Raw genomic sequence first — 27,783 nt, 5'->3', positions numbered from 1 at the left:
AGTCGTTTTTTTACCGTCTCAAGTCACAACGCCAGTCAGATATGAAATATATAAAAAAATAGATATATATTTGTAAGACCACTTCACACACCCTAATTTAACATCGTTTTGGATTAAAAGGTTGGACTGCGGGAATAAATAACAGTATCGGGGAAAGTTCTGGAACAAGTGATACAACACAGCTTTTCGTTAAATGACTACATATGCAGAGTGTTTAATAAGTCGTCTGCATACACTCTTAAAAATTCAAATATTACAATTTGAAGTATCTTAATCTGCAACGTGGAGATCAAACTAAATTACAATGGTTCTTTCTAAAGGTTTTCATAGATTTGGATTGACATCTTGGGAAATAAGTTCACTCACTTTCTGGTGGACTGATGACGTTGGTTGAGTTTGAAAAAAAAAAAGTCTAAATCGGACAGGAAATAATGAGTAAAACCAACCAACCAGCTTTTAAAGCTTTGAAACTAGTTAGTGGTTTTATCCGACAGCTCTCCGTTCAAGAAAACTGGAACGCGAATGGGTGCATTTCCCAAAACGTCAAAACTCTCAATCGACTTCTTTTTTTTATCTTTTTCTTTTTTCTTTGCTTTCACTCAACGACATGCACACAGACGACATCCAGTACAAATCACCTTTATAAGTCAGCTTCCAGTCCAGACCGTAGGATTTGCTGTAGAAAGGCAACACTGTTGAATGCAGGTTCAAGACAAAGTCCTCTCCTCTGTGATCCCCAGATAAACATCAACAAGGAATGCTAAACAATATTCAGAATGAAAATAATAATAATAATAATACTAACCGCCATGTTTCACCATCGTGCGTGCCAGACACTGTTCACGTCCACATCCAACAGGGAGGACATGTCCGGATTTAAAAAGGATCCCAACACCTCCGGTAAAGATTATATTCAAAGTGCTATATACATACATTTATTTATATATATATATATATTTATGTATACAGAATTATTTTGTCAAAAATAACCACTCTATTTAATAAATTAAAAGTAACAAAAAGCAAGTCTGAAGAAAACAACATAAATCTTTGAAGGAGAAAAATAGAATTTACGCAGTTGATTATGAAATACACGGCTTTGCAAGAAGAAAGACAAGAAATAACCGAAACAAAACACTCAAAAGTTTCTCAACCTTTTTCAGTCCCGATGGGTTTTTTTTTTTTTGTTTTTTTTTTAATAATCCCACGTCATCATGCATCAAGCTCAGCTCTCAGATTATTATTTCAATGTTAGGATACATTACAGCCAGTCGAAGCTCAACTTGGTCCTGAAAGGTTGAGAAAATGTGCCAAAAAAACAACAAAAAAAAACCCCACTCTGAACTACAAACACAGACCTTTTCAGCGTTAAGATGCTTAACGAAGAGAGATGCTTCCCCGCCAGGAGGGAGTATTGCTGTTAAAGTGCGTCGGCCCTGCGGTGGGATCACGCTCAGACCAGGCTGAAGCCCTCGTACTGCTCAACGGCCTGAGTGAGGCGGCGCCGCAGGATCTCTTTGGTCTGGTAGCGGGGCATGTCCAGCAGGTTGTAGCAGGTGTGGGCCACCGGCAGGTAGTGCTCCTCGGCGGTGGTGGACTGGATGGCGATGCGCAGGCTCTCCATGCCGTGGATGGGGATGCGGTCGCTGCCGGTCAGGAACACTTCGGGAGGGAAAACGGAGGTTGAAAAACAAAAAACACAAAAGTTCTGATTTTAGAGGAAAGCTAAATTTCAAGATGCATAACGTACGCACGACTCTGATGGTGACACAGAAACTTTTCAGTGTTGCCACAGTTCCCATTGAAAAAGTAATCCAATTACTGATTACTCCATTAAAAAGTAACACGTTACTTTACTGAGTACTTGTTTTTAAAAGTAACTAAGTTAGAACACAAGTAACTTTTTTGTTACTTTCAGAAGCTGACAACACCCCCCACCATCTCAACATTAAATATTAAATCTTTTTACTCAGGAAAATTACAAAATAGTGTAACATCTCTGCAGTTGTATTCGTGTTGCAATGATGTGGTTTTGTGATTATGTTCATTAGTTCCTGTTCTTTTGTGTTACCTGAACGCACCATTAGAGCGATCTGCTCTGTGATTGGCTGCGAGTGGAAAAGGGGGCGGGTCAGGTGAGCGTGCAGACACACTGCATGTGTCGGTTTGGAGGAGAACGGAGGAGCGGCCCGGTTCTGTCTAATGATAAAGCGGCTTTGGTTCTGTTGGACGTCACAGCAGTAACGCACAGTGACTTGGAGAAGTAACTTTAATCTGATCACTGGCTTGGAAGTAGTAACGCGCTAGATTACTCGTTACTGAAAAAAGTGGTGATACGAGAGTAACGCGTTACTAATTAACGTGTTACCGGCGTCACTTGTCAGCATCTGTGGAATGAATTAGGAATTTGGATAAAACGAATATCAAATAGAATTCACTTTTTAAAAAAGAAAGACAAATGAGTGATCTTTGTGAGGGTTTGCTTGTTAAATGGAGAATATAAGTTTACTATAAGCAACTGTTGGTTTAAATTATAAGGAACTTTTGTCACCGAGTGGTTGACGAAGTGTTTGAGGCGTCGGAGTAAACAGGTTTTTACTTCATCCTACTCCTCTTCGTTCATGCAAAGGTGGATCAAGTGGATTGTGTTGTTTCTTTGTTTTTGTTTAATTTATTCAAATGTTTCTTTTTCTCTCTTTTCATTCATTCATTAGTCAACTATACACACGTTTAATGACTTTAAACAATTCCTCTCTACCAAAACCTCTAAAAGCTCAACCTTTATATGATTTTAGATTTGAACATGTCAGTTTCACGGTAAATATATTTCTACTATTATTTTTGTCTTTCTTTATTACAGCTCATCTCGTTTATGGACTCATCCATTTCGATTTAGGTGAACATGTATATTTTTCACAGTGACTATATTTGTGTTAGGGGGTGTCGACATGAAATGTTCATATGATGCATCACAGCTTTAAACTTTTCTCCGTTATCAGGAGCAGCACAACACAAACACACCGGCTCATTTCACAACACTCACACGTCTTTAATCGCTGTCGACGCCTTCAGGAAAGCTCATAATTCTCCTTTATGATTCGTAACTTCAACCCAACTTTATTAACAAACGAGGGATCATTTTATGGAAAAGAGCAGCTCAAAAGTGTGACAGATTAAAGAAATAAGAAACCCAACAAGCAAGACAAACTTAAAGTAAAGTTATTCCGATAGAAGTATATTAAATATTGATTATAACTGAGGCTACGTTAACCGCTGTGTCACGGATCAATGTGTTTTATTCAAGAGGTCTAACAAACACTCTTTTTGTTTTCATCTTTGGAGGTTAACTTCTGCTGATTAATTTACAAATAACATTGCTTTTCTTAACAAAATACACAAAATCATCAAATGAACCTCTTCAGACATACGTTTTGATTATGAGAGTCATTACTGTTAAAAAGTTTTCCTTCTAGCCTCCAGAACAAACCAGCACATGAGAATGAAACCATCCGATTTAGCAATGAGTCAATTAAATACTTACACAAGAACTGCTTCTTCTTTTCCAGAGGGAACTCGTGGAAAACCTCCCAGAACAATCGGACCGTTGGATGAGTGGCCGTGTACTCGCCTTTGTAAACGGCATTCTGGGAAAGAGACGCAATGAAAGCCTGTCGAACGTTTTGTCGTCAATAAAGAACGACGCATCATAGAACCTTGAGGGCAAATCTGTAAGGATTCTCCACCGACTGCAGTGAAAAACTGACATAGATGCGTCAGTGTGGACTGCAGCAGAGACGGCAGCCGTCACCTCGGGTGTGTGAGCGAATGTGACAGACGATGCGGAATCCACTGACGTTACTTAAGCGATAAAATGTCGATGCAGTAAAGGTAAAGATCTTAATGAAAGTACTTCCTAGGTACACATGCTGTGTGTACTCCGAGCAAACGCTACAAGCTCTGACTGACCCAAGTATTTTCTTTGTGCTCACCACTCCCTCCACGTTGGTCTGTGAATAACTTCCCAGATGATGTAAGACAAACAGTTTTAGCTTTGTCCAGCGAGACGTGATCATCATCATCATCATCATCACGACCACAGCGACCAACTTGAAACCACACGCCACGGACTGTTTCAATAAAACTACACAATCTGCAAAGTCAAAAAATCCCACACCGACCTTCTCCATCTCCTCCCAGTTGTAGTTGTTGTTGCCGACCACCATGGCCATCAGCTCGGAGGGCTGGAACAGCGACAGGATCTCGCCTCCGCACACCTTCAAGAAGCCGGCGGAGAAGGCCGCGTACTGCTCCTCCACCGAGCCGGTGAACACGTAGCGCAGGTAGGCCTCCACAAACTCCTTCCTGAAACACCAAACCGTGAACATCACATCACTTGTGTGGCGCGGCTGCATCGTAACAGTCTGTGGTGAATAAGAAATAAGGATTTATTAATCTGCATGTGTTGACTTGATTTCAGCTCAAAAATTATTATTATTTTTTTTTAAGTAACCAAAGTTAACCCAACCATCCCTAATCTGCTCATGCCAAGTAGATTTAGCCAGACACAGACTAGTAATACGTAACATAGTAAGGTGCATATAAACATTTTAACTGCAAAAATCTGACATGGACATCATACAAACATTCCATACATTTTATTATCCTTTTCGGAGATTAACTTTATTTGCAGAGCACATCCAAATTCTGCACACATGCACAGTCAGATATTTTTTATAAAACTCTTCAAAGTTACTGACTTACAGTCCTGAAAGGAACAAGACACCAGAATTCAAGCATGAGGAGACCGAGACAAGTTAAACATTCCTTTCAACCGACTCCTACATTAACCATACGATCATTCAAACGAGCAAAACAAAGCAGGTTTTCACTGATGCCACGTCGTAAAACTATGCAGCTATTTAGAAAAATGCTGACTTGTCGTTTCGTTTGTTGAAACAACATCCTGTTCAAAAGGGGGAAGCAATCAAAAAGAAAATTTTTAAATAAGGGAAGAAAGAAAGAAAGATGCTGTAAAAACTGTCTTATTGATGTAAAAGTCTGTTGAACTGCTGGGAGGCCCTCTCATGCTCCAGAAAGGAAGCAAGCTTCCATGTGGCTGCACGTTATGAAGTTAAACGCGTGCCGTGTGCAGAGAAGCGCCACGCCTCAAGAAAAGTTTCCAACAAAAGAGGTCACACGGCCCTGCACTCCGTGTCACTGCCAGACACAAACACACCGTCTCACACAGGCAGACAAAGCCAGGAACCGTCGCTCCCACAACCCGACCTTGACTCCAGACGAGCACAAACTGACGTCAACAACAACAACAAATGGCTTCGCCATTTTCTTCTGATTTAGCGGCTTTATATCGGAGTGCTGCAGAATAACAAGGTGGGTTGCTGCTGTTCTCATTATCTGCTGAGCAGCAGCCGTACGTTGTTGACGACCCGCGGGCGCCTCCACATCACACTGTATAATCAGAGCCGCCGGCGCCGCGTCAAATTCAAGGAGCAAAGTCAATGTTCAACGCCGATCGGTGGCCTTCAGCTTCAGCAACAAGCGCGGCAAAATATTATATTATAAATGTTCAGCGGGAAAGCATGTGGAGAATGAAAGTAAAACAACATTGTGTAAGAGGGGGGACGTGTCGCCGTGGTGAAGTGTAACGTTTGTAAGCCGTGTGCGTTGGTGTGTTTGTTGGACCTGTTGTTTTTGTCCACGGCGATGCTTTCTCCTCCAGGGATCAGCTCCTTGACTTCCGTCATGCCGTAGTTCTCCCTGGTGATCTGAGCCGTGAACACAAAGTCTGCAGTTATGTACAGCTTACAAGTCGAATCCTTCTCAGTAATCAACAGATCCCGATCCCATGTATTCTCCTGCACGGCCAATCTGTTACTCCAGATTCACCTTTTCATATAATCTGAAACTTAAAACCAAATATTCACCCTGAATGAGAAACTACTAATTATTTACGTCAACAGAATTCAAGGATCACAAATATGCAAATAACACAGAACTTAAAGAAACACGTGGGCAATAACGAACAGCGTCGGCTGATAATAAATAATGAGGCACTTACAGCAAAGTTGAGAAGAAACATCTCATCCACATCATTCCCTTCATAGTCGAGAAGTTGTTGTAGACTCCTGAATGAGAAAGATAAACACACTGTTAACCCTTGATCAAACAAATCTTCAATCTCCAACAGATGAGAAAATAGATATTTTCTTTATTTTATTGAGTCACAATGATAAAACCCAGAGTACCACCTTCATTTTAGCTGAATCTGCAGTTTGTTGCAGCAAACAGCAGCAAAGATCAACGACCCAAATTGTTATATAATACAATGTAATAAAACTCAAAATGTAATAATATCTGATCAATCATATAAAAAGATTTAACAAGAATTTAAATTTGATCTTAATGTATTTAAGGATTATGCATGATTTCGTACTGATGATTGGAGACATAGATTACAGATTATAGAGAACAGAAGACTATTAATGACTTGAATAAAACATGAATACCATAAAGTGTATATAGATATACGTATAAACAAATAGTCTAAACTCAGTCTTTCAGTGTTATTCAAATTGAAGCAGTTCAAGCTCAAGCCCAATCCAGGAAATCCTTGACCCACTTTGTGACGTCATAAAATTATTACATTAGGGGAAAATATATTTTGTCTGTCCCATAATGTAATAATAAAAGTCTTCAAGTTTTGGGCTCAGCGTCTTGTTACATCATTGATCAGTTATTACATTTGGGGTTTATTACATCATATTTTATAACATTTTGGGTCGTCGTCACATATCGAGCTCTAACCTGCCCTCTTAACGCCGTCAAACATCCCAAACATGGCTTCACCTGTGGCCATTGTTGAGGCAGGAATGATTAAACACATTGGATGGATGGTGAGGCGGTAACATACTGGCAATAACAGGGAATGACTCAGGATGTTGTGTAAGTGTTCCTTAAAGAAACATGAAGGATTTTTCCCACTGAAACACAGGAAACATGGAAACGAGGAGTGATGGGCTGGCAAAGGAAACACGGTGAGGTCAGAGAGGCTGAGGTAGTATTGTGTTGTGGTTTGGCCTCATCGACTGAGCGGCCGGCGATGTACAAACACAAATCGTAAACATTTAGCCGTCCATCTCGTTGCCGCTCAGCCCACATGAGGCCTCAGGGGCGGCATGGAGAGTGAGGAGGCCCAATCATCACCGTCTCTATGCCACCGCCAGACCAACACAGATATAATCTTCAGCGGGTCCTGAGCGGACCCTCCCAGACCAAAATCAATCGATCGGAAAGGTAGTTTCCTTTCAGGCTATCCTCCCTCTGTAGAAATGAGATGTGAAGCCGCCGTTTGTAAGGAGCTCCAATCTCAAAATCCATAGTCAGATGGAGACAATTACAAACTGTTGGTGCTCTAAATTCAGGTGTTACAGCAGTCGGTGCAACAGCTGGGAAGAAAAGCAACACATGATGATGCCAAACCCATAGGGACACTTTCTCCTTCAGTTCAGAGGGATTATCTTTCCATTTGTGGTTCCAATTTTGCCGCTGACACGTCACCGTCGGTCCCTGAGCAAGGCCCTTAATTCCAGATCCGTCCAGAAACCATTTTAGATTACCTCCAAGGTGACACGAGGTGGACATGATGAAGGTGGACATGATGAAGGTGGACAGTTACCTGGCCTCGGTGGGTGAGAGCTCTCTGAAGTCCTCCAGTGTGGGTAAGACGTTCAGCAGCTTCTTGTAGAGAGCGAGGGGGAAGTGGAGGTCCACCACTGTGGAGTTATAGATGGCCAGACCGCAGATTATCCCGATCAGGTGGAACCAGTTCTCCTCGACAAAACACTACGCACACGCACACACGCACACGCACACACACACACACACACATTAAAGATGTGTATTGTGTCGGGTCACTTCCAAAGTGTAGAGGTGCTTTTAAAGTAAGACAGTAAATGGAAAAGTTCATTCCTCCCATTATTTCCCTCATACAGTGAAAACTAAAAGTATTTTCTATTGATCACAAACCAGCATGTTTATTTATTTGTAGTTTTGTTTATTAATGATTGAAGCTCAAAATTATTAAATTCTGTCAAAATGTTTAGAACATTTCATGAGATCAGGGGACAAAATTAATTAAAATGTAGAAAAAGCTTTGAACTTTTTTCTTTCCGTCATAAATCTAGAAAAACATGAAAATAGAAATATATTTTAATCTTTTACTTCTTAATCTGATCTGCAAGCAGTTGGTTACTCTCGCTTTTAATTTCGGTTTGAATCACATAGCGTTTGGTAGCGATGCAGCCTGAACGGACAGAAGTTTACTGTCCTCAGTTCAGCTCACATGCATGTTCTTGTGTCGTGGGAAAACTGAAGAACATGCAAACTCCACACAGAGAGAACCGGATCCGAATCAAAGACCTCGTCGCCATGAGGGGAAAGTATGAACCAGCATGTCACTGTGCTGCCACACAAAAACACAACTGACTGAAAAAAACTAAATCAACTAAAGACGTGACTTGGACAAAAGGAATCATTTGAATGTGAAGCCTGTTGGAAGAACTGGGACACACACTTTCACGAGTACATTTCAGAGCCGGTACGTTTACTTATAGTGTAATTCTTCTTTGTAACCATTTTCCTGTATTCGCACAGTGATATTACTTAAGCACCTGATGACGGTCAGAGTTCAGGGACATGTTCCCTTATAGAGGTGTTTTGTAAATAATAATGTTCCCACAGACATATTCTAGCTCTGCACACGACAGCAGCTTTCCTGGAAAATACTGCAAAAGCTCAAATGACAGCCAGCACACCTTGCAGTTCATTCTTTAGCTCTACTTCCTCCAGTACAAATATCTAAACAAAACTAAAGCGAGCTGAAATGCTGTGAAGTACAAACATGGCCAAAAGGTCACTGGATTTATTGAAACTCAAAACTTTAAAGTCTCTTTGGTAACAGACAGTAAATCCATTTGATCGGGAGGTCATCATCCCTCAAGGTTAAAACTGTTTCATGTCTACAAACTGACGGTGGAACTAAGTCACTGCTCATAGCAAACCAACGACAGCCACAATAACGACTGAAATCCATTGATATGATAGTGTGATATTATATAAGATTTAAAAAAAAAATAATTTTTAATGGAGCAAACTGGTGCCCACAAGTCAAAACCAGATTACCGAGTACATTTCTATCATCCAGGAAAGTGCAGAGTGCGTTTAGTTTGGACCACTACATCTTCCACAGCTGGGACCTTCAAAAATATACTTCTTTTTAAATCGTTGAAAACTTTTATACGACACTGCAGAGTGTTCAACTTTGACCTTCATGAAATAAATTGAAAGTACTTTTAAAAACTTCACCAATTGCAAATCACCAGAAACAATTTCCTTGTTGGTGTGAACAGCCACAACCGAGTCAAAAACCCAGGAAAGAAAGTTTAGTGTTGCGGGACGAATGTATGAGGAATTTATTAGACACATCAACCTTGACATGCGAAGGACATGAGTGCAACATGATAAAGATACTAAAACAACCGCTTCCCTTATCAACAATGACTTGCTCTGATGTTTCCTGTCTGCTGTGGCATTTTTGTTGCTACAATTGCATTTGATTATTGGAATAAGATATGGTGGGGTTTAAAAAAATACGAGGTACCCAAAACATGTAGGATACTTTACCAAGGAAATGTAACACAGTAGTTTGAATCAGTATTCATCCTGTTCCTGTAATGCCGAGGCAATGGCAAGTATAAAAGCAATAATGAGATGATGTATAAAGTTAGACTATTGACCAAGGAGTGGAGGTGCAGTGTGGCAATTAAGAGGCACAATTTCATGGGAATTGGGGAAAATAACGGATTACATAACACAAGAAGACACTACCACCATCTACATTGAACAAAAAGAACATTGACATAAAGATTAATTAAGGTTATGTCCTGACGATGTTATCGTTCAAGGAAAATCAATAAAAACTAAGCTTAAAATGAATTCAGTTAAATAGAAATACTCCCGATAGTTTTTTTTTTAATATCAAGGCTAACTTGATACTGATGACCACTCAGCAGGTCACCGTGATAACTTACTTTGTCTGAGAACCACAGCAGGTTGGACTCTTTATAATGAGTGAACATCCCATAAACAGGATCCATCAGCTCCTTTAAGAGCAGCAGGAAGAACTCCTTTGTCACGCCGCCTGCGTCTACGGCCTCCTCGCCATCGAAGATAACCTGGAGGGCGAGCCGGCGTCAGAAAGAATAGAGGGGAAATTATGTCTTAATATCATCAGATCAAACATTATGGGTTTCATTTCTGCTCCCGTCTCACCTTGAGCGGCTTCTTGAGGTCCACGTCCGAGTACATGGTGAGCTCCCGGAGGGTGTCACTTACTAAATGGCTCCTGCGGACGTGGAGCACCAGATAAGGGTTCCTAGCGAGGTGGGGTTCCAGCGTGAGCAGCATAAAGACATTGTGTAGGTTTGCACCGCTTACTGCCATCTTGGCCACGGGCGGAGGGAGAGATGGAGAAAGAAAAGAAAAACACAGGGCGTTTTTCAATCATTCAAACTTTTGGAGTTTTGCTATTCTGACCTGATGAAACACAAACAACAGGAGTTTTCAGGCTACCTGCATCTGCAGTTCAGCATCTGTTTGCAGCATGGTTGTCTTGGCTTGGGCGTTCAGGATGAACGGATAGGCACATAGGTTCACTGTGAGAAAGTCACTCTGCAGACAAAACAAATAAGTGTTTTTATTACACCGTCAACTTCAGAGTGAGTTGATTTAATTCTATACAGCTCTGACGGGTGCGTCCCCAAAAAACACATTATGATTAATCATTCATTGTATCATTTACAAAAGTAAAATCACAGAAAACAAAACAAAATTGGCTTAAAATATTTCAATTATGTTTTGATTTTGATAAATACAAATTTTTCCAATTGTATCTAAATTGTTTGTGATGTAGCTTTGGGTTAACGGCTGATGCAAGTACCTGTGAAGGGGATGACGATCCCATTTTCTAAAAAAAAAAAAAAAAAAAAGATGAGAAATTATTAAGCAGCATTGCAACAACAATGAAAAATCCCTTCACTGTTAGACAGGTAATAACGCCATGACCTAGAAGGCGATTAGCATATCAAGTGGAAAGCATCTTACACTGCAGCTGATCTGAATCGGTTTATCGATGAGAAAAATCCAGAATGAAAGTGTACTACTGTCAAGGAAACGTGCGCACTCACAATCTCGGCTTTACTCAAAAACCATTTGAGGTAGTCTTCCTGGATGTCCACGAGGCTGGTGATGTCGGGGATATAAAAGCGGTTGTACTCCACATGGTGGGCCTTTAAATTTACCTGGTAGCAGAACAAACGACCCGCTTTACCTCCAGGAAAGACGCCACTCTAGATAATAGTTTCCTACTCGGGTTGGCGTTTGGTGAATACCTTGTGGAGCTTCTCCAGCAGCCTCAACGTGGCAAGAAAGTAGTTCTCGTAGAACACGGGCACGAGCAGCGTCTTTCCTCCGGTCAGCATGAACACGACGATGCTCTTGTACATGTCGACCATTCGGGTGAACACACCGCCGTCCACAAAACACCACCAGTTATCTGCAAAGAAACATCATTTGTTTCACTGATAAATCAGCCAACTAATACTTAGTACTTCACCCTTTGTGAAAATTGAAAATGTTTGCGTGTGCATACGAATAACATACCCAGTACTTTGCTGGGGTTGGCATCAAGCCGGAGAATGGCCATCGCCAGGGGGATCGTGAGGCGGATGTAGTTCTTGGAGTCCTGCAGGGCCGGGTACTCGGACAAGATGAGGTAGATCCTCATGGCCTCGACGTCGGGGGGGGAGCGCGGCAGCTGAGGGATCAGCAGACTCTCAAAGCTCTTGGTGGCCTGAACAAGACAGACGAGGCAGATATTAGACCATGTTTACTAGAAACATGACGTTGCATAAAGTATTTGCACAACAGTACGCTGTGTTTCAAATGTCAGAAACTGTATCCAACTGGTAAAAAAAAAAAAGGTATCGGTCACTACATTTAAAGGAGAGGTTCTTTTTCTTCGGGACTGTGACCTCACCACAAACACTGAATATATTTCATCGTGGGCTCAATCGCTCAAATCCCAAACCTAACATTATGGAGTCCATGTTGGAGGAGATGATTCAGTGCTGCAGTTTGTGGCGTGGATCTGCGGCTGAACTTGATGTACTTTCAAAATAGACTCAACGTTCATGCACGACAAAGTTGCTTTTAACCAGCAGCTGCGAGGCAAAAACTAGGAAATATCGTTACCTGCTCCAGAAGCCCAGAGAAGGCCGGTTTACTGAGAGTCTCAAACAGCACTCTGACAGAGTTCAGATCAATGCCCGGGATCTTTGGGTTGGTTTTGAAGTGGATATCATCACTGTGGAAAAACAGAATCAGTGATTCATGGGTGAAACCTGGAAGTGAAAGCAGGTGCTGCTTTGGATTAAACACGGATCTATTCCAGAAAATCATCTGGCGGGTCAGTTGTGAGTCAAGTTCACGAAAAGGAGTTAGTGCAACACCAGCTATGGTTACACACACACACACACACACACACACACACACACACACACACACACACACACACACACACACACACACACACACACACACACACACACACACACACACACACACACACACACACACACACACACACACACACACACACACACACACACACACACACACACACACACACACACACACACACACACACACACACACACACACACACACACACACACACACACACACACACACACACACACACACACACACACACACACACACAGCCTCAATACAACTAACACAATCCTGAAGCAGATCTTCTTTCAAGCCTGCGAGTCACGAGGCACCAACAGCATCTCCTCAACCAAAAAACAACACAACCCGAGCGACAGCCACCATTTCCCACATCAATTTTCACAGTATAAAACTTTTAGGGGGCAAATAACCACGTGTAGTCACTTGTGGCTTTTATCTTGTTTATTTAAAACTAACAATCACAGAACATCCCTTCTCTAATAAAAACACTGGTCAACAGGGTTGTGAAAGCTTCTACACACAATGTATTTCTTTTATCCAAGTTGTGAAATACACAATATCACTTTGGCCATTTTGCTCTTCGGAACAGAACTTTAATGGATATATCCCATTTTGTTGTGTTTTAACACAACTTCTAAATCTAAAGCTAAATCCAGCCTTTTTACAGCACTGGTAGTGTGTTCATTAATATGCACTGTCCCATTGAAATAAATAAATCTAAATGAAATGAAAACCTCCAACGTTAAAATTGAGCTCTTATTTATTCCCAACAAATCTTCCCAAGTACAAAAACAGACCAATAATAAACACTAACTGGACACTTATTATTTAGCTCTCGCTCTCTTACTCTTATGCACTTTAAAAGCCCCTGCTCTCTGCAGAAAAACTCAACATACAGTCAGTAGATTCATCTATGGTACAGCAAAGGTTTGTTCTGGATGTGATGGTTAGTGTGTGTGTGTGTGTGTGTGTGTGTGTGTGTGTGTGTGTGTGTGTGGGGGGGGGGGGGGGGGGGGAAATATATTGAAAGTTCACTGGAAAATGACTCTTTGGATTATCTGCAGAGGTCTGTTTTCCACCCTGTTCACGATAACCATCTGCTGAAGAGTCTGCTTCAGAAGTACTTGCTCCGCCCTCCATGCAGCCGCACACATCTCACTGAAAGGGCAGATAACATCTTTCCCAGCCCTGACAGTCCGCACGATTTAGTGGCGGAGGTGACGTACGCCAAGCGAGAGTATGTGACACAGTGCACGGACCTTGTGAGGTCAACCGGTTCACATAGGTCTTGTTTACTTAACATGAGCGTCCAAACACAGGATCTGCATGTTTTTACTATTGTCAGCAAATAGTTCATTCCTCAAGGGCAGGAGTCTGGAGCCTTTCCTCTCTGAACCGATTTCCCTCCACAACACGTCTAACCTTCAAATTTGAAGGCAACATGACGAATGAATGAAACATTCCTTCCAAGACGACTTCTTTGGGGGGGGTTTCATTCACAATAAGCTTGAAGAGGGTTAAAGTCAAAACACAACATTAAATGGGCTGTACAGAGATGTAGGCCAGTTCACATCGTCCGACACAAAGTACTATTGTGTCTGTGTGTGATTAGAAGTGTGTGGGTGTCCGTCTCTCTGCGTTTGTCCTGCGATGGACGGGTGACTCGTCCAGGATGTACTCGGCTTTCAACCCATAATCAGCTGGGAGTTGGATGAAGCAGCACCAAAAGAATCCTCAAACTTTAAAGACGAGAGACACTCTGAACGGCTTCGTGCTGCGTAACCAAACTGCCAATATGACTAAAGAATTTAAGTCATTTTGTGAAAGCCATTTATTCCATCATGAAAGTTCTCTAAAAACAAGTTTCACCCATCCTACTTTCTCACATTTGTCTGACTTTGAAACTGCAGTAAACTTTATATACTTGGACGACTGAGTGGCGCTCTGCGGTTTGGACGCGCAGCAGAACCATCTGTCACCTGCCTGCATCGCGTCCAGCCATCCTCAGCACGCGCCCAGCTATTTTTAGCAGAACACAGTAAAGATACAAATCAAGAACAAGTCCACCGCTCCATAACTATTTAACAAACGCTTCTCTCCCGTTTTATATTAGGGAAACAACAACATAAATTAACAACAATGTTACTGATAAATGCAACAAACAGAGTAAAGAGTTGAATCTGGATATAGATGGCCTTCGTCGTCCACTGTCGCCTTCAGCCTGAATATAAACCTTCACTTTGCCTTCATGTCCACAAACTACATCAGTATTTGTTCACTTCTTACTATTAGCTCCATTTAGGATCTCTAATGCTGTAAAGGTTCAAGCACTTATTGCTGATTAAAGCTCTTTGCTGTTATTGCATCATAAGACAAGAGAAACCTTGTGACACTGGAAGACAAACATATTGAAGTAATTCAAGCTTTCCAATGAGGAACCGCAAAAAATGGATGAATCTATTCCTGAGGCTCAAAATTAAGTCATTTTTTTTTTTAAAGATCTTTTAGGTTTACTTAAAGGAGACATATCATGCTTTTAAATCCTTCCTTTTTACATATAAATCATACAGTTGTGGTCTATACAACGCGAAACTGCAATGCTTGGGTCTGAATTCCTCATTATTAGAGCTCCACAGGCCCCTTTTCAACCCCTTTTCTGATGCGCTTCTGAGAGCAACTCGTTTTGGGGCGGTCTCTTCAAATGCAAATGAGACACTTCATACCCCGCCTCCTCTCCAGGTTGCAGAGGTCACACTCGGTTCAACGTCACCCTGTTCGGCCATCTTTGTAGTTTGATAGAACAGATACAATTATCTAGCGGCGCAGAAACTTTATATTCACACATTATTTACAAAATGTCAACAACGGAAGATTTGTCCATCCAGCCATACATGTTGGAGCCAGAGTCGGACCCGGCGGAGCGAGATGAAAATGACGATGATGCACCTACAGAACAACGTCTTCATATGGATGTAACGCAATGGTGTGTTACTATATTTACACTAACTTCTCCATCCATGCCCACTACTACAATACTGCCTGTATTACAACGACTATTTAACACAGAAGTTACATTATAATCTAAAACGAGCACACAGCGCTAACATATGAAGACGGTGCAACTGCTAATGCTAACAAAACAATGACAGGGACGTCTTATCATCACACTTTTTAGCGTTATATACAGCTTACCGAAGTGCTCTGTTCGTCGTCTCCATAGATAGAAGGAACTGACCGCTCAATCAGACGAAGTCTTTCGGCAAATCCTTCTTTATACTGGCGGAGGTTGCTGAAGCAGTCGTCCTTAAAGTGATTCGCGCACACAAAAATGACCTTACCCACAGATGTGGGTACATTTCTGTGAAAAATAAAACTCAACCAGGCACTTCGAAAAGGTTCTGATGCTGGGAGACGGTGTAACGAAGCTTGTGGGTTACTACATCCAACAACCGAACATTTCGACTTATCCTCTCGTAACTTCGGTTGGACTACAAAATCGCAGCGAGAAACAAAAATGGCGGATTGCTCGAAACGTCGATGTCCTAATTTGGCAGTTCCGCTGAGAATACTGTGACGTCATTGTTCAAAAAACGTAATAGAGAATAGAAAAATCGAAACCGATCGCAAAATATGACCAAAACAGAATATAAAGATATCAACGGAGCACCTGAAGAGACTACTTTGAACTTTTCTGTACTTCTAAACACTCTAAATATACACCAAAATGCATTTAAGGGCTAAAAAAGTGGATTTAGCATGATATGTCCCCTTTAAAAAAGTCAACAAATGCAAAGCAACTTACTTATTGTTATTGTTGTGAGTCCAAACTGCAAAGACAAATCCGAGAACACAAAACCCAAAATCAAGCTTCTCTTTCCTCCATCATTCTTATTATTTACCTTTTGTGTGTCTGACTTCACAAAACCTTTAGCTCCCTTGGCTCACAGAAGAAAATAGAACAAGAAATATCACCAAAAAACAAAGTACAGTACAGTTTGTTGCATGAGTGCAGTGATGATTGCAGACTGATGCAAACGGTGCTCCAGTGCTGCTCAGAAACGTCTTTACTGAGTTAAAGCAACGAGTATAACAACACAAGGACAAAAGTAAGAACAGCAAAACACACTTCAAGCATCAAAATAGAAGAGTCTGCTCAAAAAATAAACAATATTTCACTAATGCAGATTCATTCAAATCAGTATTTTACTGTTGCAGCTGAGGTTGAGGATCTTATTATTAATTCAGCTCAGAGTTCAGCTCCCTCCGAAAGAGACGGCCAAATAAACTGCATGTGTCAATGATTTTCTTCCACATGATGTTTTCATACCTTTGGTCCAAGAAGCTGCCGTTCCAACAAGCCGCAGAGGAGAGCTGAATAATGACGTCACTGTGGGCGGGAAAAAGAAGTAGCAATACAATAATTATATAGATGGAATCCATTTATAGGTGTGTATGGAAGTATTGGTGAAATAAAAGAAATATATATTTTTCAACATAATCATATGTAAAACAACCTAACTTATTGAGTAATCCATGTTCACTGTCAAACTTACTTCGTGACAGTGGAGTCTGTGCTGTACATCAGTTTTAACCTCCATGAATTCAGCCGTTCATAATTGATCGGGGAGAGGGTTTTACTGACATTAATCACTCTGAAGTCTTCTGGAGTGGCTGAACCCTGCAGAGATTAAGACAAAGACAACATAAGCCCAGACATGGGAGATTGTTTACACTCGTACTTCCACACGGTTCAGTCTGGGACGTGGCCATTTCCTTGAAGAAGACAAAGTAAACGGACCACGCCTGAGGGTTAAATATTTTGCTTGGGTGTGTGGCTGAGGCTGCAAGGTTCACATCAGTGTGCAATCCGGCCAGTTTGTAAGAAACCAATGCTTCGTACAGCGTCAGTCGTGAAAGATTAGACTTTAATGCCACCCTGTGGTGAAACGGTAAACGGTCACAACTCGAAGTTGGAGCTTTATTGATGGGATCATTTACAGTTCGGGAGCATATTTTGTCATTGAAGCGCGAGTAAACAAAAGAATAAACATGTATCCACATGTTTAAATGAACTTAATAGTTTAGTGCTCACTTAAGTCAGGATTGAACATTTTCAAAGATTAGTGACTGATGAAAAGCAAAACAGAGGGAACATTCGTGTTGCATCGAGTTGTTGCTGATAAAAATATTGTTGAAAGTTTAATAATTTAATATTTGACTATCTTCCTTTGAAACTTTTAAGATGAAGTATAATCAGAAATGGAGCTGGTCATGTTTACCATGCTGCATGATTTGCAGTTGGAATAAAAAAAGTTTTGGACACAATGGTTCAATCTGACAGGGTGATAAGAAAGGAAATGAGTGGCTGCTGTTCTCAAACCGTCCACAGGGTGTCGCACTGTTTCTGTAAGCGGAGATGTAACACTGAAGCTGAATTCTGAATGCTCATAGCATCGGTTGGCTCCAGCTAATTTCTAGCGAAATAGCAAAAACAAAACGTCAGTCACATGATTTTGTTTTCATGAAGAAAAAATCCATGCTCAAGGCTGTGTAGGACTGCATGTGGCCTCTGAATTAAACGTTTGACACCAAAGCTTGAGCCTGACAAGAGTTGGACTTTTTGAATTTTTACCTCTGAGCATTTCATATGTGATGAGACGTCTCAAATACATTAACAGATGAAATAAACAGCTTTGTACACAGAGAGTAGATAAAACCCCACAGAAAGTACATACCTGACCATTTGAGAACAGTAAGAAGCTATGATCTCCTCCACAGATGACTCGGGTCACTGTATATAGTTTTGAATCTTGAAAATAGAAGTAAAAACATAAATATTAACATTTCCATAACAGTTAATCAGTTTGTATATACTGGTAAGTATTTATTTAACTGCATTGGTAAGAAAATGCACCCAATCTTGGCTATTTAGGTGATGAACACATGAAAATGTGATGTTCCTTAGAATTGTTAATTTACCAATATTAACTTTAAAGTCACAGCTAATATATTGTAAGCTGATTTTTTGGTGAATCGAAGCAGCTGCTTTTGTCTGTGTAGTATTTATGCAAGCACATATAATCATCTGCCAACAAACTGCACAGCTTCATTCATTAATGACTCACCTATTAATTACACAGCAACAATGAAACAGAAGCCTCTGGACTCTGATCTTTGTACTGTAATTGTAACTGGTATTTTAAATGGCCATTATGTAATGCCATTTCTTAATTTTCATGCAAGTAATCGTGCTCTTTAAAAAAAATAAATAAATCACAAAGGCTATTGGCTTCAGTTGCGAAATAAGAGCAGGCTGTGTAAACATGTCATACACTGGTGTTCATCCACATATATTATTCTGGCTGCATCTCCTCCAGTGAAGGTAAGAATGTCAACAGGATATGGCTCATGAGGGAACAGTGGTGTTTCGTAAAGATCAACATGAGCCTGGATGATATCAAGTCTGAATCTCTTGCTCACCCCGTGTGTGGAAATTCCCAGAGAGGAGACTGGCCTTGACAGGACACGGGCTTCTGGCGTCCCCCAGCATTCCTGTGCCCAACTGGCCGTGGCCGTTACAACCAAACGCGTACGCCATGCCAGAGGAAGGCAAAAACGCCAGCGTGTGGTGCCTGGCAAGAAGAGACAAACTGGAATTTTTGCATGCAGAGACATGTGGACAAGTCATCACTTTCAGATCCAGTTTCAAAACCACATCAAAACCATCACAGACATGAGAGACATACAAGTCTACATTTTTGGTTTCAATTAGCTGATATTTGTTTATTACAATTATGGGCTTGATAAGTTTATCAAACTCAGTGTTGAGGATTAATGGAGCCGATCCCAGGTGACAATGTGTAAAAGCAGGGTACATCCTGTACTGGTCGTCACAGGAAGGTCAGATCCCAAAATAAGGGCAACTTAACATTTACCTTAAATGAATGTTTATGGACTACAAGATGAAAACACTCCATACACACAAAGGGAGAACATGCAGACTCCACACCACTGAGCTGTTAGCAGTGTGTCAGTCAGATGACAGATTTAGGTTTGTTAAAGGTGAAATAATATTATGATCCGTTTGATCTCATCAGTCACGATCAAAATCGAGCTACATGTGCAGCTCTATTCTGATTGGTCAGATGGCAGATGTAAATCATAGCAGCAGGGTCAGCGGTTGCTGACATCCTTTTTCACTTCATTAACTCACGAGTGTGCTGCGCAGGGCAACAGTTTGTCGCCATCATGCAGGAGGTTGGTGAATACTGAGTGAGGCTGTACGCACAGCGCCCATTCTGCATGTGGGGAGGGAGGCGATGGTCCTGGCACCAACCGTGTGAAGCCAGTGTATTTCAGTGATATTTAAGGCTTGAAGCACTCCGGTAATAAAAAATGATTTGTGCCCGTTTATGTTGGCGTCAATGAACAGCCAAAGAAAGCAGCGTTAACCTGCAATGAAGAATTTGCTGGTGCCCGTCAATGATTAAACTGACAATGACACATCAACCGGCCCTGTCCTACTTTTTTTTCACATTGTCGAGTTAAGTGCATTAGTGAGAGGCACTGACTGGAAGTGGACACTTCGCCAGAGCAAATAGACAAAACCGTACCGTGTTTGTGTTGCGGTGAAGCAAAACTTTTAATAAAAAGGTCATAATCCTAACATGTATTTCAATATTCAGTACAACTATCAAACTACTTCCTGTGTGATTGTCTTTACATTTCTAATGTTAGTTTTGGGAGAAATGTGAATAAATACAAATGTTATCAGATATTTGCCTGAGAAAGGCTTAACTGTTGAGTTCACAGCCCCCCAAAGCTCAAAGCTTAATAAAGCCGTGGCCTTCACTGTACCTGCCGCAGGCGATCTGGGAAACCTCGGTGCCCATGAGCTCCAGCACTCGTCTGGGCAAAGGTTCACTATTGATGGAGCCGTGACCCAGCTGACCCGAGGAGCCGTCGCCGAACGTAAACAAACCACCATCCTGTCAGAAAGAAAACAATAGTCAACGTTTGCGTACCACTGCAGTGAGTCAGAAGACATTTTTGGTCAAAACACATTTGCCAGGTGGTGGATTTTTTTTTATTTATTTATTTTTTTTAAGCCTGTTAAAAATCGCAGACAGCGTCAAATAAAACAATACAGACTCAACTGAAAAGAGAAAGCAGTGCTCTCAATCATCCGTACCTTTGTGAGGGCTGCCGTGTGCTCGTCTCCACAGCTGACGTAAACGACTTTTTGAGATCTCAAAAATTTGATGTGGCACGGGACGGCACGATCTGAGGACAGAGGAGACGTTCACATATACGTATAGTCCTGTTTCGCCGAACTGTTGACATAAATGAGGAAAACTTAATCAATCCAACACTCAACATTTAAATCTGGTCCCGAAAAATTTAACTGTAGGATCAAATCCGTCAGTTGACATGGCGAGTTTTGAAAATATATTGAATTTTATATGAGAAACTGCACTTGTGAGTTTGTAGTGTTTTTGTTTTGTTTTTAAAGACAAAGGTACTGGATGTACGTCACTCGCTTGCAGATTACTGAACCTTTAGACGCTGCTTTTAATCCTCACTGGAATACTCGAATAACAAAAGGGGCATTTTAAGGGGTTTTTACTTTTGTGTAATTCTGATGATAGTACAAAATAAATACTGCCATGTTCCATCACTAAAATCATCGGGCAAATGTTTAACCTTCTGTTACATACGCGTTGTGGATCTCACCATTTTCCTCACTTGGTAAAACTTGAAAGCATCAATCAGGTGAACTGGTTGGACAACCTAAATGTTTAGTACAAGTGTGAAGAAGTTTAAAAGCACCGTCACCTGCTCAGTTTAAACATTCTCCACAAATGCGGCCGCCCCTATTTATATTGAACTCTACAATAAATCACTATGAATTAACAACTGCACTGAAACTGCAACGCCCTAGCAGTTTAAAATATGCAATAAGCAAGTTAGTTTTCTATGTGGGAGTTTTCTGAGGAGGGTGGGAGCTCAGGGTGGGAGTGACATCAGTTACGAAGCCATCAGCCGCCACAGACACTAAATACATTTTCAACTACATTCAATATTGTGTGGTTTGCAACACAGACCCCACACAGTTAGTTCACACACTTCTTGAGTCATTGTAGTCATGTTTGTATTTCTACATGTGAACACATAGGACATACTTTGATAGGATCCCAAAAAAAAAAAGCACAATGTTTTTGTCCAGACACAAGCTGGTCCGGTTTGATGGTGATCCACAGAGTGATGGTGAACAAGGACAGACAGGATTTCAATGAGGGCTTTACATGTGTCACTACATGTGTCTGTAATATGCAAGCGCAAAATGACATTTCAGAACATGGAGGGGGAAGTGCTGCTAGAGGAAGTTGTCAAACATAATAGAGAACAAAATCAAAAAGGACAAAAAAAACAAACAAGAATATGCCTTAAAAGAAAATATAGAAAAAAAAGTGATAAAGCTGATGCTGTAGAAAATACACACGAGGAAAATATTGCAAAACAGTTTGCACCTTCTGTTCAGATGTGCTAAATATGGATGTAATCATGAAGGGGTTGTCGGTTGCATCGTGTCTGGTAAATCAAATCTATTTATTAGTATACACGCCTTACAGTAGTTTGTGCGCTCCGCTAGAAACACCCAAGATTACATCATCAAATGCCCGAATTTAACAGTGTGTATTTTATTTTGTGTGTCTATCAGACTCAAGCCTCACTGGGCCCAGTTAGCGGGTCACTTCCACTTGTGTTGTGGTGTCAAATCGACACTTCAAAGAGTGATGCAAAAAAATAAAAAATAAGAAAGACACCTACAATATTTATAAATCGCCAATATCTTATGTCTTAAAACACCTTGAGAAAGCAGAATCCCTGCTATTCTCTAAGCAGCTGATAATTACCTTGTTTATCATTGAGCCCCAGTTGTCCAGTTCTGTTTTTGCCCCAGCCGAATACGGCTCCGGACAAGGACAGGGCAAAACTGTGGTCGCCTCCAGCGGCGATCTGTGCCAAAGGAATCCCTGCCAGAGATTTGAGCAGAGTGGGCGACAGCTTGCTGGGCTCTCCTTTCCCCAGACCGAGCTGGCCGCTGGTGTTCTGGCCCCATGTGAACAGCTGGCCCTCTGCGAGGGAGAGGACAGAGAAGACTCAATACATCCATGAATACATACTTCGATCACAAGAATAAGTCTTTAGGTTTAATCCAGGTTTGGGTGGAAATTTGAACAGAATCCATAAATATGCAAATTAAAAAAAACAGATTCAAACCGTTTCCCAACACCCAACATTCGCAGTTCTGTTCCTCGATAGTAGAGACATTGTTTACTTTATAGGAACATAATCAAGTTGGTGCTTGCGCCAACACATATTTTGTAACTTGAGACCTTTGAATTGCTAAATGTTTTTATTGGGGGGGGGGTTGCTCAGGAGGAGTGTGAAGCCACTTCTATTCACTTAAACAAAATCTCCATGTGTGGAGAAAAAAAACCTCTCAGGTGTTTTGTGCATTTTACCCCTTCGGTTTGGTGTGGAGTCCTTATCAGCTTATATCCTCTGGATTAAATTAGAGAGCCTTTCTAGCCCCATTCATTTCAACCACTACTTAGGAAAGGCTTGCGTATGGGTGGAAGATTCAAAGTGTGAACCATGCTGCATGTTATGCAGAAACACCAACTTTCGCACCTCTAGAAAGTGCGATGCAGTGCTGGTTCCCACACATTACTTGGGAGATGCGATGGTCACACAGTCTCTTCACCAGCCTGGGAAAACAAAACAAAAACAAATTTATCAAGCCAAGAATTCACAATAAGATTCCAGACTTTGTTTTTTTCAGATTGGTCACATTTCAGAAACATTTGCATGGCGAACTGAGTTCTTGCCAAGCTTATACATATATTGATCTTTAACCTGTTGAAGGATCAATCAGGTAAATAAATTCAAGAGTAAAAACTTCCAATAAAAAAATGACAAATTGAGCTTCCCTGTTTATAAAATTCATCTCTGGTGCTCGGTACAGTCACCTTGGGATTCGAACAGTCGTCTCTGTAGTCCCCAGGCCGAGCTGGCCCGCTTCCCCGGCCCCCCAGGCAAATACCTGCCCCTGCTCGCTCACGGCCATCGAATGGGCCCGGCCGCATGATATCATTGTTATCTTCTGGGTATCAAGAGCCCCGACCAGCTCTGTGAACATGAGGGAAAACACGTTTCATATTTTGAGATGCACGTTTTGGACTGTGAGAGGAAATCGGATTAACCCGGTGAAAGACCAGCGCACAGGGAGAACATTCAGATTCAATAACATCACAGCAGTGACTCAGCATAAAACACAATACGAAAGTAGAAGACGCAACCGAGTCAGAGGCCCTCACGCAGGGCGTGTGTGGTGCAGATCATTTAACCGTGCTGTTGATAAACTTGTTTCCTACAATGGAGTAGGTTTAAAAAAAAAAAAAAAAAAAAACAAACAAGTGAGACTTTCTAAAACAGTGTTAAATCCATTCACTCGGAAATTCTCCATTTTTGAAGGTGTCTTAAATCCATATAAATGAGGTGAACATTTGGGATGAATTCTCACTAATCAAAACAAAACTTAAGATGTTATTGCTCAAAAACATTGGTATGTGGAGTCAAATACCTGTGCACATCAGATGAGATAAACCTTTTACTAGTCCCACAAGTGAGACAATGCAGATTTTTTTTTATTATCCATCTAATTACTTCTTTCCCAAAAAAATTGAGAAAGGAAAGTATTTAAAGAGCCAGACTGTTTGCTGCAGGTCCAGTGACTTGGGCATTTATTCAACATTACCCAATGTTCAGCCACATACCAAAATAAAGAACCAAGCACTACAAACTTCCACTCATGTACAAACCTACTGCAATGTGAAATCACTTTGTACCACCGCGAAAAGTAAAATTCCCTCCAAGTAAAATAGTTTTGTGCCAAAATAATTTGATGAAGATAAATAAAGCACATAATTAAGTATCTCTTCCAATGTTGTGAAGCAGAATAAAGAAAATAGTTGCTAAAGCGGTTGCAGTAAGGTCCATACGGATTTGGAAATTGGCCCAATTTTCACAGCTAAGTTCAAAAGCAGAATGGACTTGAAATTAAAATAATCAAAATACACTTCAAGTGCAGACACTCAACTTTAATCTGAAGGCGTTTCCAAATTCCAATCCAACTTAGGTGAAGAGTGTGGAATTTACAACTTACGTCATATGAACTCAACCTGCTGGACCATTGACCGCTCCATAACGAGGTGTGTCTGTTTATTTCAATAGTGGAATTTGCATTTAAACTCTCATTATAAAGCCCAAAGTGCTATCACTATGAAGAAAGCAAGAAATCATGAGGGGGAAAAATCAAAACAAAGCCATCAGATAGAGAAAGAAAAACAGAGCAAAGATAAATTATGTGGTCAAATAAACGGTTTCCATAAAATAAAATAAAAAGAGAGAACAAACGCATGAACTCAGCAATGCCATAAGACGTGGAACGATCATTTCCCCCCCAAAAAAGGAAGAAAAAAAAACCCCCAACTTTGCAAAATGCTGAGAATGGTGTCAAAGTCTAAATGTTCCTGAACTGAATGTAAAATCTATACTAAGAAGTTATAGACCACAATGAAAAGGATTATTTAGTTTAATACACAAAGTGATCACAAAAACAAATCCAAGTGCAACTTCTTAGTTCAGGCAATATTTATTTACTTTAGGTGGCAGCGGTAACTCGGTTGGTAGAGGAGGTCACCTTCCAAAAACAAGTTTCAAACGCTGGTCTCACCCTGCCCACAGGTCTAAATGTCCTTGAGCAAAGACACTGAACCTCAAAACGGTTCCAATGGAGGTCGAGCAGCTTCCAGGGGAGCCGTCGACTGTGGTGTCCGAGTGTGTGTATGAACTGGTGATTCTGAAACACATTGAGACTGCTACAACTATCAACAACAACAAAAAAAAAAAAAAGAAAAAAAAAAAAGAAGCTGTATAAGCTTCAGGCATTCACTTCGCTATCTGGTCAGCGGCTAAAATCCAAGTTGTGACCGTGTCATGATGCCAGGTGTCGTGTTTGGTGATAACATCTCACCAAAAAACAGCCAACAAACTAATGATTAAAAGTAGCGTCTGATCTTCATGTCATCTGTCAACACTTACCCGGCGACGCCCCTGCTTTGTCGTGGCCCAGCTGCCCACAGCTGTTAGAGCCACATGTGTACACACTGCCGTCATGCAGTAGGAACAGCGAGTGTTGCCCTGCACAGGCGATCTCTTTCAGTCCCCGCCCGCTGAATGCATGGCAATTCCTTGGCTCGAACACGGGGTTCCTCTCCGCGCCGATACCCAACTGCCCATCCCTGGCGTTCCCCCAGCATTGCATGTTGGTGAGGGCGTAGGGAATGAGCGCCAATCTGAAGAGGCTGAACGAGCGGTGGCCAGATGGAGGAAGACACTGATGTTCAAGCTTGAGAGCAGCCCCGCTTTCTCCTCTTCATGTAAATCCCAACCCTGGAAAGAAGCAAAATCAACACCATCATGTTGTTGTTCTGTGCTCCAATTGACAATTCCCAGGGAACCTTTGAGAATGAAGCAGAGACGAGTTAAGAGGAGGGGGGCATGTAGTTGTGTGTGAGAATGATGTAAGCACTATGACAGAGGAACAGGCAGTGGGTTTAAATAAACCCTGTCAGTGTAATCCTGACTTAAGCAGCTTCAAGCAGTCCCGCCTTAGCGCTTTCAGCATGCAACCAATAGGGGTTGACCAAGACCTACAAGCTCTTGTGGTGTCATGCAATGAATGTTTCCAGCCTTCTGGAAGAAAGGAGTTTGGGTCAATTTTACATGTTAATTCGATTAACCGTGCACCATTGTGAATCGGGAACTAAGGCAACCATGGAAGTTGTGAGGTCACATGCACCATTGAAAATAAAATCACAAGGTGGTACAAACACAAAAGCAGGAGAAATAAAGATGATTTTTTTATTATTATTTCAAAACAAAGCAAAAAGTCAAAATATGATATTTTCCCTGCAAACAAACACATCTCTCTCTAGTTTTCTTCAGTTAAATCATTGAGGCCTCATTACTGGTCAAAACAAAAAACACTGAGGGGATAGAAGCTTCAGTGATTTGTTATTAATTATTGATCAGTGTGGTGAAAATATGATTGACTGGATTTAATACAGTGAGTTTTATTCCTGATCGACTGATCTTGTGTCATCCTCACTGTACCTCCACCTTGGGGCAAGTTGTGCCATGCACGGTTGTTACTATCTATCGCCAATTCTGTTTGGAATAAGTAAGATTCGTGTTGCCTGTCGTTTATCTCCTCAATAACGAACATGACGCAGATCAGTTGCTTTACGTTGATTTGATTCAACTGAACAGTGAAATACCTTCAGTCATGTGTCAGCAGAACAGCAGCCTCACGGTGCGTTCGTTAAGCATCATATCTTCAGTTTTAATGCAGTGTGCAGTCGCGGTTACACATCCTCCACAGACATTAGTGACTTTAGTCGGAGATTCAACAGAGAAGGCAGGTCGAAGCGTCCAGAGGAGCGAGAGCTAACTAACCTTAGCAGGCTAGAAGCTTCGCTCACTGCTCTGCACCAAAACACACAGTCGGTCCCCGCGGACCGCCTCCACGGTCAGTGTACAGCTCTGTACTGTCGCCCCTTTAACGACATTGGCGAAGAAAGAGAGCTTACCTTGACAGATGCATTCTGGACTTTGGTCGCCTGGTTTCGTTCCAGCAGCTCGGAAAACAAACGCGGAAGTAACGGCGCTGGTGACGTCATCACGCACGGTGGCGTGACACGGCAACGTCAGCCGTCTTCAGCGTTTCCCTTCTTTAATTTAGAATTTATTTGTCACTTCATTTTAAGACCCCTTCAATCAAACTGCTGTAACTAATAGCGTTTTCAAAAATTATTAAATATTGTATCACCATCACAGTTTGACTTGAAAAATAACACATCAGCCCTGATATAAGCTTGTAGACTTTTCATCACATTCATGTTTTCATCTTTTATAGGGCTACTAATGTGAAGTCAGTATGTGTTTACAAGGTATAAATTACATATGTTTTGCACTTGCCCCATTTCTTGATTTATAGTGCTTAACTATACTCAAAATGTTTAATGATATTACTGGACTAAC

At 41.3% G+C, this 27,783-nt stretch overlaps 1 protein-coding gene across 3 annotated transcripts; it reads right to left on the bottom strand.

Annotated features, from left to right (window-relative positions):
- Window positions 1–1,155: 1,155 nt before the first annotated feature.
- On the bottom strand, window positions 1,156–27,423 carry herc3 (HECT and RLD domain containing E3 ubiquitin protein ligase 3). 3 transcript variants are annotated; one of them, XM_080462711.1, is made up of 25 exons: window positions 27,333–27,423; window positions 25,783–26,133; window positions 23,649–23,808; window positions 23,311–23,387; window positions 22,530–22,751; window positions 20,804–20,895; window positions 20,470–20,600; window positions 19,093–19,244; window positions 18,348–18,421; window positions 17,166–17,290; window positions 16,940–16,999; window positions 12,331–12,442; window positions 11,740–11,929; window positions 11,469–11,632; window positions 11,265–11,378; window positions 11,018–11,044; window positions 10,651–10,749; window positions 10,351–10,521; window positions 10,110–10,253; window positions 7,697–7,863; window positions 6,080–6,146; window positions 5,704–5,786; window positions 4,179–4,362; window positions 3,542–3,644; window positions 1,156–1,662 (listed from the first exon to the last, which is right to left on the bottom strand). In XM_080462711.1, exons 2-25 carry the CDS (start codon window positions 26,003–26,005, stop codon window positions 1,454–1,456), a joined length of 3,150 nt encoding a protein of 1,049 aa, XP_080318837.1. In that variant the 5' UTR covers window positions 26,006–26,133; window positions 27,333–27,423; the 3' UTR covers window positions 1,156–1,453. The 3 variants fall into 3 exon arrangements, with proteins under 3 accessions (XP_080318837.1, XP_080318839.1, XP_080318838.1); XM_080462713.1 differs by having other exon boundaries at window positions 11,740–11,918; window positions 12,377–12,442; window positions 27,333–27,420; XM_080462712.1 differs by having other exon boundaries at window positions 27,021–27,360.
- Window positions 27,424–27,783: the final 360 nt, after the last annotated feature.

Source organism: Lipophrys pholis, assembly GCF_963383615.2.
Source record: "Lipophrys pholis genome assembly, chromosome: 5".
Lineage (NCBI taxonomy): Eukaryota > Metazoa > Chordata > Actinopteri > Blenniiformes > Blenniidae > Lipophrys > Lipophrys pholis.
Note: the sequence above shows the minus strand (reverse complement) of the source record. Positions and strands in the feature narration are given on the sequence as shown.